The sequence below is a fragment of the Sprattus sprattus genome (genome assembly GCF_963457725.1).
Source record: "Sprattus sprattus genome assembly, contig: scaffold_103, whole genome shotgun sequence".
NCBI classification, from domain to species: Eukaryota; Metazoa; Chordata; class Actinopteri; order Clupeiformes; family Clupeidae; genus Sprattus; species Sprattus sprattus.
The window spans coordinates 1-9764 of NW_027666735.1; the positions used below are offsets into that span (position 1 = coordinate 1).

The following is a 9764-nucleotide window of genomic DNA, read 5'->3' on the forward strand; positions in this document are numbered from 1 at the left end:
AGGTCAGATTTACTTGGACTTCTCGGTCTTCTTGGGCAGGAGCACAGCCTGGATATTGGGCAGTACACCACCCTGAGCGATGGTCACTCCGCCGAGCAGCTTGTTCAACTCCTCGTCGTTGCGCACAGCCAGCTGCAGATGGCGGGGAATGATACGACTCTTCTTGTTGTCACGGGCAGCGTTGCCGGCCAACTCGAGAATCTCAGCAGTCAGATACTCGAGCACTGCAGCCATGTAGACCGGAGCACCAGCACCAACACGATGAGCATAGTTGCCCTTGCGGAGCAGCCTGTGAACACGGCCCACGGGGAACTGGAGTCCAGCCCTGGAGGAGCGAGTCTTGGCCTTTGCTCTAGCCTTTCCACCGGTTTTGCCTCTGCCGCTCATTTTAGGAGTTGTATGGGTTCTTCCGAATACTGAAGTGTAGCAAAACGGGGAGGGGAGTGTATTTATTCTCCTCAAGCTCAGCGTTGCTCATTGCCTCAGTGGTTGAGGCGAGAATACTGAGAGCCAATCAACGTGTAGGTCCTGCGGGAAGACAAACGTTGCTTCATTTTGGCGCCTGCTGGATATCCTCCTTTCCTTTTGTGCGTGATCTCCAAAATCACTGAATATTTTAACGCATGCAATAGTTAAAACGACACCTTCCAGTTTAGGTTGCAGCTTGGTTTCCAGATATGTCAGTTCAATGGTCACAATAATCACAAAGTCCCAGAATCTCCATGTATTGCGAACACCTTTAAAATGGAACAAACTGAAGTGGTTAGGTGATACAAAGTATCTAATGGACCGGCTTGTAATCATGTTTGAATGATACAAAAATAACAACGATGAGCAGAATTCTGCAAGCATATTTCAATTTTTTGGGGATCCGTCAGCTGTATTTAATTTAAATAGAATTTAATAGCTTATTAAAGATGTATTAACAACACACTGTTTATTTATTATCAGCCACTCTGGCTAAACTTCACTTAAAGATTAACTTTTCTTTCTGGCTCTAAAGCAGGTGAATACATACTGCCATACCATGTGTGTTCATTGCTTAATTGGTTGGTGGGGATTTAAAACCTTGATAGACTTTACATCTTCAGCTGAAAATATTGCAAACGTAGCTTGAGCTTGAAGCATACATTACTCATTACGACCAATTGTTTTTATAGGAACAATGCATTTGAAAGACCGCACACCATCATGGGTAGTTGGCTAGCGAGAAAGAGGGTTACATACACCACTTTAAAGACAGATCCCGTAGCCTTACTATGAAAACAACTATTATAAAATGGACTGTATGGGTTACAAAGAGTCGAGCTCCCAAAGGCCATGGATCCTTTTAGTGGTTCGGTCGGTCATAATAGTTACATTTTAGACAAAGAGGATTGGATATAACCGTCCACTTAAATTCTATGTACTTTGAATACTGAATGACGTGTCAAGGTGACGTACAATTTGCTGCATGTACGCGCCAACACCAGTAGAGAAAAGTAGGAGGGACGGACGAGGAGGAGTGTTTATAGTCTTCAAACAGGTCCTCCAGATGGATATAAGACCTCGTACAACACGCTGAGGTGCACACATTGCTGTAAAACTAAAACAGTGACAATGAGTGGAAGAGGCAAAGGAGGAAAAGGACTCGGTAAAGGGGGCGCCAAGCGTCATCGTAAGGTTCTTCGTGATAACATCCAGGGCATCACTAAGCCCGCAATCAGGCGTCTTGCTCGTCGTGGCGGTGTGAAGCGTATCTCTGGCCTCATCTACGAGGAGACCCGTGGTGTGCTGAAGGTGTTCCTGGAGAACGTCATCCGTGATGCCGTCACCTACACCGAGCATGCCAAGAGAAAGACCGTGACCGCAATGGATGTCGTCTATGCTCTGAAACGCCAGGGTCGTACTCTGTACGGTTTTGGAGGTTAATAATCTTTCACCTCATTCTGAGACAAAGGCTCTTTTAAGAGCCACCCAAATACTTACGTAAAACATGATTCCAATTGCGTTTATATTGAAAAATGGGAATGTTCAATACCAATGTGTGGTGTAAGATGTCAACTATGGCGCACTAATACTGAATATAACCTACAATGCACAACACGGCCAACAGCCACTGTAAATGCATAATTATTTATTTTAGTGAGCCTTCTCCTGTTAGGTTCATTGTAAATGTATTCCCACTGATTTCATAGCTTTACTGCTTAATGATAAGCATGGCTATATCCCCACATGCAATACCAAGTTCAAAAGTACAATTGTATGAGCTGATCCACGTTATATGGAAGTGGCGAATATACCAAGAGTAGTGTGTTTGCAAAAGTATTGTGAGGCAATGTAAAATGCAGGCCATTGCCAGGGAACTCAAAAGTCAATGAAAAAAACAATCTCACCAACAAAATCCCACGAAGATACTCTGGGGCCCCCTACAAAGTCATACACGGCAAACCTTTTTTGAGTTTTTCCTAATCTGTTTGGGATAACATAGGACATACAGGACAACTGAAAAAAAAACTGTAACTCCCATAACAGGGAGCACTCCTATGGAAACCAAATTTGAACCAATAATCAAACCAATAATCAAATTCACATCTTAGTCTTTTTGACATGTAGATATTCTAACTGAAGAAAAAAAACGATTCAGTTATTGAGTCATATGCTGCAACTCACTTTCAAGGATGCACGTATAGGCTACTTGAATCTCTCCTATAAAGACTTTGTCAGTGTTTACGATGCAGATTTATTGAAAATATGTATCACTAACAATGAGGCTTAATTAATGCCGCAGGTCTCGTATATTGACTTCATTTTGGTCATGCCAAGGTAGCTCAGAAAGTGCGGGAAGATGACAAAAGAAGGGGAAGTGCGGACTAAACTATCTTTCTGTGGTCAGAGCGGGCTTAGTAGACGGACCCGCCCCTGCGCTTCAAAGTAACCAACCATCGTCTGGGATTCTGGTCATGGCTGGCCTAGGTGAAATATTAGCATAGAGTGCTGTATATATAGAGGTGGCACGACTGCATGCAGTACCGCAGTTCTGTCTGAATCCTCATACAGAAAGCATCATGCCTGAGCCAGCAAAGCCCGCCCCGAAGAAGGGCTCCAAGAAAGCCGTGACCAAGACCACAGCCAAAGGCGGCAAGAAGCGCCGAAAGACCAGGAAGGAAAGCTATGCCATCTACGTGTACAAGGTCCTGAAGCAGGTCCATCCCGACACTGGCATCTCCTCCAAGGCCATGGGCATCATGAACTCTTTCGTGAACGACATCTTCGAGCGTATCGCTGGAGAGTCTTCCCGTTTGGCTCACTACAACAAGCGTTCCACCATCACCTCCAGGGAGATCCAGACTGCAGTGCGTCTGCTTCTGCCCGGCGAGCTTGCTAAGCACGCCGTGTCTGAGGGAACCAAGGCCGTCACCAAGTACACCAGCTCCAAGTAAAGCGTTTTACGCTTTTCAACCCAAAGGCTCTTTTAAGAGCCACCCACATTGTCTTTGAAAAGCAGTTCCAACATAATCAAAATCTCCTTATGTTTTCAGGATGTTCCTCTAGAGAGGGTTGCGCCTACCTTGTTTCGGAAAATCACATAAGACTCCACTATCACACATTTTTGTAATATGAACGATGATCAAACCGAATTCTGAGCTCGAAATACGCACCTTGTGCGCATTTTTAATGTTGTACGTCAACTGCAGCCTAATTCTAAAACCGAAACGACATATGTGGAGCAGTTTTGCAATGCAGAGAACACAAACTGCAACACACTGCACTATACAATAAGTTTGCGTGTAGATGACTCGATACACTGGCCGCAACAACGTAACACAAAAAAAAAAAACCCAACGGTTCCAGATGTTGCACTCGTCTTTTTTTGTCAACAACAGGCGTGTGACAGGGAGTTGCAGAGTACGTCGCAAATGTTTAGGAACATTGTTTTGCATATGGTGCTGTCTTCCATCAGATGTAGTTCTTGGTATCGCTTCACCTTAGTCTTTAACTTCGGTTCTGACTGATCTTGAAACAAATACAACTGCAGTTATCATGTTATAGCTTAAATTTGTATGCACTCACTATTTTTATTTTATATTTATTTGATTTAAATTGTTTGGCATCACTGTGCACGTACATCCGTTGCTGTTCAGCACGTTGAGCTGCATTGTTCTGTATGAAAGGTGCTATACAAATATAAAGGTTATTAGTAATACTACTACTATATGCCCTACACATAGTGTATATGGTAAAAAGAATTTTCGGTCATTCTAGCGTCGGCTTTCAACCGTGACTTCTACTGGGGGGCTAAACATACTGTATGGTAGTAGCTAGAGTATAGTATGTGCGTGGGCTATTAAATAGCGTGTGTACCAACACTGGATGGAAAATGAGCTTTCATGAGTTATTTAGGTGGCTCTTAAAAGAGCCGTTTGTTTTTCTTGACGTTGTCGGGATCAACTTAAGCACGCTCCCCGCGGATGCGACGGGCCAGCTGGATGTCTTTGGGCATGATGGTCACCCTCTTGGCGTGGATGGCGCACAGGTTGGTGTCCTCAAACAGACCAACCAGGTAAGCCTCGCTGGCCTCCTGAAGAGCCATGACAGCAGAGCTCTGGAAGCGCAGATCGGTTTTGAAGTCCTGGGCAATTTCCCTGACCAGACGCTGGAAAGGCAGCTTGCGGATCAGCAGCTCAGTGGACTTCTGGTAACGACGGATCTCTCTCAGAGCCACTGTGCCGGGCCTGTAACGATGGGGCTTCTTCACTCCGCCGGTGGCTGGTGCGCTCTTACGAGCAGCCTTGGTGGCGAGCTGCTTTCGCGGAGCCTTTCCTCCGGTGGACTTACGGGCGGTTTGCTTCGTTCTTGCCATTGCAAAGTCTGCTTCAATGCTAGGAGTATGCCAGTACGCAAGCAAGCAGGGTATTTATAGGTTACAACCTCGACCAGCCCCCTGATGACGTTTACTTGCTGGCTACCGCTGATTGGTATTCAACGCCCTGATTCCGGTGGCGCCTAAAATTCAAAGTACAAAGCCCTTCTCCTACTCTACGAGCGTTTTTGCCTTAATTCAGAAATTCGTTCAGTATATAGACGCTTGACGTACAAAATGTATAATCTTATCCAACAACAACGCAAGAAGTGTTTGCTTGCATTTTTAATGTACATATTTGCCAATATCTTTATATTCACTGGCAGTCAATGCCTTATGATACTAAACTTTAAGTTAACTTGGTATTATCAAATGTATTATACATTTTCATTGTGGGAAAAGGGGGTCATAGTTAGCAACTGTGGTTTTCAGAGTACTGTGTGTTGGGCACACACAGGCATTTGAGACTGGAATCAGATTCAAAACCTAGAACCAGCGACCTCAGGAGTGTCCCAAATGCATGGTCTAGTTACCAATCCATGTACTTGGACACCTTTACCGCACATATGTGTGAATCTCTTTCACTAAATAGATGTGAGTTTGTATGTTACAGTACAGAAACTTGAAATGCTCCTTTCACATTAACTTCATATTCCTTTAGAAAGCCATAGGCAGTTCCTATTTTCCATGCTTATATCTTATCTGCAAACATCAAGTCCAACTTTCACCCATTACATTTGTGCATCATGCCGAATAGAGCCTGGGAATGCCCATTCTCAAATAGATGTGGGTGGCTCTTAAAGTTTTTACCATTGAATAAACACTCAAATCAAAAGTATAACACAATTATCCAAGTCGTTTGCAAGGAGCAAAACCCGGCCCAGAGATGCACCACTATAAGCACAACGTCAGTGCACACTTTTTGAGAAACAACACAGTGATTTACAAAACACTAAACACACTTGCATTCATTACGACACAGAAGAATATCAAGATGACACTTCCTTCCAATTCCAAAGCACCGACTGTCAAATTACCACACCTATGAGCCAATTGCTAAAACACAGCCATCAAGTGCGAAAAAACACATTAGTGCTAACATTTCTTTATGATTGAATAAACACTAAATTCAAAAGCATTACACAATTATCCAAACTGTATACTCAAGGAGCAAAACCTGGCCCAGATTTGCACCACTATAAGCTAAATGTCAGCCTCACACTGTTTGCCAACCATTACACACAGTGATTTGCAAAACACCAAACACATTTATATTATTGCACACAGATATATATCAAGATGTCACTTCCTTGCAATTCCAAAGCAGTGACTGACAAATAACCACCCCTATGAGTAATGCAATTGCTTACAGTTTTTCTCGATTGTTTACCGTTTTTTAAGATTGGATAAACGCTAAAATCAAACGTATTACACAATTATCAACACCTTAACTCAAGGAGCAAATCAACGTCTCAGAATTGCACCACTATAAGCACATGTCAACATCTCACTTTTTGCGAAACAATACACACAAGTGATTTGCAAAACACTGAACACACTTGAATGCTTTAGACACAGAAGTATATCAAGAGGTCACTTCCTTGCAATTCCAAAACATTGACTGTCAAATGACCACACCTATGAGCCTGTCAAATAAACAGAGCCATTACAGTTTTTTACAATTGCTAAAACACATTCTTGAAACAGTCACTCATGTTCTCTAAACTCTAAACACAAAACCTCATCTTCAAGCACTATTTACAAAACCTCTGAATCCTCTTGCAAAATGAAACTTTTGCCTCAAAACAGTTTTACCTGTGCTCAAAATCAAACACTGCTGTCAAATCATAAACAAAGTGTTCAAAATGATATACACTTTCAATCAGTCAGTAAACAATACACCACAAAATAGAAAACACACTGTTCAAAACATATAGTTCTCAGGGAGAAGTACAGGTATAGTATAGTTCTCAGGGAGAAGTACATTTCATATTTATCTATCATTGACTTTTGATGAATGAAAACATGTTCTCTCTCATAGTAGCTATACAAATGTATCAAAAATAACTACTTTGCTTTGCTCCTATTTGTGTTGGTTCTTTCTCCTTCTTGTACCCCTATAGTACTGTACCCTGCATCTCACAGCTCACAGCCCACTCTTGTTCTTCGTTGATATGAACCTACAACCAGTCAAAGTCTATTGAGCAATCAGTACTGTTACTGTACCAAATAGAAAGCACAATGTTCAGGGCCATACAACTTGTTTTCGTTTTGTCCTTATACAGCCTACAATGCACTGTAGGCCTACTACAATATACACTACCACAGTAAAAGGGACACAAATCAAAGGAGTCAACCTGGTGTTTACTTGTCCTCCTCCCCTCACATTGTTTCTTCTATTCATTCTCAGACTTTCTCCTTCCCACCTTCAACAACCTGTTTGCTCCCTAAACTGGCTCATATTGGTTGTGTCACATCATTTGATACAAGTTAAATACATTTTGAGTGGTTGTGTTCAATCAATGACATTTGTTCTCTATTTGTATTTGATTGTTGCCACTTGTGTTTACCAGTATGGATGACATGTGAATTAGAGTGCAGAATGTGTTTTAAGACTGAGAATGTGTTTAGAGTTTTGCTGAAAAGTCTAAGTGAGACCTGCAAATTGTGTTTTGCCATGAGAAATAGTTTAAGGTATTGACAACAGACTGCACAATTAGCTTCATGAGTTCAGGCAACTGAGAACTTTGTTCAGCCAGTGGGTTTTAGTGTTTTAGCAATTGTAAAAAACTGTAATTGACACACAGCTGATGTATGTTGGGTATATTGTGTCAACCACAGCTGATTCCAGTCTGGCTTAGAATCAATGGCATTACTTAGGTATACAGTAAAAGGAGGACTTTGAGGAATGATGTTTTTGGAAACAGAAACCGAAAAAGATGTCTGGACGAGGAAGAGTTAGAGCAAGGGGCCCAGGGAGAAGAGCAGGCCCAGTGAGAGGAGCAGTGAGAGGTGTAGTAGTGAGAGGAGCAGGAGTAGTGAGAGGAGCAGGAGAAGTGAGAGGAGCAGGAGTAGTGAGAGGTGCAGGAGAAGTGAGAGGAGCAGGAGTAGTGAGAGGAGCAGGAGTAGTGAGAGGAGCAGGAGTTGTGAGAGGAGCAGGTCCAGGGAGAAGAGCAGGCCTAAGGAGAGGGCAAGGTAGAGGTATAAGAATGCGTGGTGGTGGCATTCTAAGGGCTACAAGGGCAGTAGTGAGTGATGGAATTCGTGCCATGTGATAAACCACGGTCTTTCACTAAGAGAGGCTGGTGAAAGAGTACAGCCCAATTTGAGGCGGTCAACGGTTGCGTCAATTATACGCATCTTTCAACAAACCAACAGGTAAGTTTGCATTTTACATGGATTGTTTCTATTCTCACTTGACATGTCAATGAGGCCATACAGTAATGCATATGTTGATGTTTTTTGTCCCTCAAAAGAATGCAACGTCTTCCTCCCTCTGGGGGAAGAGGAAAGCTCCTCAATCATCAACAAGAGCTTGCCATAGTAGATATGGTTGTTGCAAATAATGCAATTAAACTGCATGAGATTCAAAGCAGAATTTTGGAGGAGCAAGAGATATTTCACAATATCAATAGCATCAGCCTCGCAACCATTACGCGGACATTGTCCAAACACAGAGTGCGGATGAAACAGCTCTACACTGCTCCCTTTGAGAGGAACAGTGAGCGAGTCAAGGTGTATCGCCTTGGATAACATCAGATGCGATGTGGATGAAAACTTGTGGCCTAACCCTGAAGATCGCAGGGATTAGATAAAGGAATGTTGTGGTTTTTTTTAGTACTCCCTTTTTACTGGGCTTTTTGCTGTTGCTTTTTTGTTCATGGATATTTTGTTAACTTTAAACAATACTGTAAAACGTTTTCTGTTGTATCATACTAAACAGTATTTCTACTATACCTCCTAGAGTAAACAGTGAAGAAAAAAAAAAACTGATTCGCTTTTTACTGGAATGCTTTTGAATGTGAACATTACATGTGGATATACAGTTCCCAACCAAAACATTTGGCGCAAAAAAACAGTGGATTGCATGTTTTGCATGCAAATACCTGTAAAACTGAAACATAAAAGTTTATGCAGTTTTTGTAATGTCGACAATAGCCAGTATTTTGAAACCTGGTGTACTTTGATTGGCTGCATGTTCCTTGTGAAGTGAAAACAAGAGTTATTCTTTGAAAGAATAATTTCATTTTGAGTCAGATGTCCAGTGTTTTGGTAAAGTTAGTGTGTGCAGAGAAAGATGTCTTCTATTTTGAAATGAAGAGTATATAGTTAACAAAATGTGCTTTTGAGAAGAAAATGATCTATTTGGCCAATTGTGTTTTGTAGGTGTAAGTCTGTGTTAAGAGTTTAGAAAAAGTATTTTAAGTATAGGTAAGCGCTCGTTAGCGATGGAAAAAATACTGTAAGGTATTGACAAGACTGCCCAATTAGCTTCATGAGTTCAGGCAACTGAGAACTTTGTTCAGCCAGTGGGTTTTAGTGTTTTAGCAATTGTAAAAAACTGTATGTGCGCAAACACATGACAGCTTAATTGTAGACACACCAAACAGGTTTACATTTTTTTACGATCGGATACACACTAAAATCAAAAGTATTACACAATTATCAAAACCTTCACTCAAGGAGCAAAACAACGGCTCAGATCTGCACAACTATAAGCACATTTAAACATCACACTTTTTTGCGAAACCATACACACAAGTGATTTGCAAAGCACTAAACACAGTTTTATGCTTTAGACACAGACGTACATCAAGAGGTCACTTCCTTGCAATTCCAAAACACTCTGTCAAGTTTATGAGCCGGTCGAATTAAAACAGCCATCAAGTGCCCAAACACATGATTGCTTACAGTTTTGTAC

The 9764-nt window shown here is 41.9% G+C and overlaps 4 protein-coding genes across 4 annotated transcripts; 2 read left to right on the forward strand and 2 right to left on the reverse strand.

Annotated features, from left to right (window-relative positions):
- Positions 1-9: 9 nt before the first annotated feature.
- On the reverse strand, positions 10-387 carry LOC308382655 (histone H2A-like; the record flags this gene model as incomplete). Its single annotated transcript, XM_080861045.1, has 1 exon — positions 10-387. One exon carries the CDS (start codon positions 385-387, stop codon positions 10-12), a length of 378 nt encoding a protein of 125 aa, XP_080717171.1.
- A 1212-nt stretch (positions 388-1599) lies between these two features.
- LOC308382661 (histone H4) lies at positions 1600-1977 on the forward strand (the record flags this gene model as incomplete). Its single annotated transcript, XM_080861050.1, has 1 exon — positions 1600-1977. One exon carries the CDS (start codon positions 1600-1602, stop codon positions 1909-1911), a length of 312 nt encoding a protein of 103 aa, XP_080717176.1. The 3' UTR covers positions 1912-1977.
- A 1070-nt stretch (positions 1978-3047) lies between these two features.
- Positions 3048-3422, forward strand: LOC308382671 (histone H2B 1/2-like; the record flags this gene model as incomplete). Its single annotated transcript, XM_080861059.1, has 1 exon — positions 3048-3422. One exon carries the CDS (start codon positions 3048-3050, stop codon positions 3420-3422), a length of 375 nt encoding a protein of 124 aa, XP_080717185.1.
- Positions 3423-4432: 1010 nt separating this feature from the next.
- Positions 4433-4843, reverse strand: LOC308382669 (histone H3.2; the record flags this gene model as incomplete). The annotated part of the gene is made up of 1 exon (XM_080861057.1): positions 4433-4843. The coding sequence occupies one exon, from the start codon at positions 4841-4843 to the stop codon at positions 4433-4435; it is 411 nt and encodes a 136-aa protein (XP_080717183.1).
- Positions 4844-9764: the final 4921 nt, after the last annotated feature.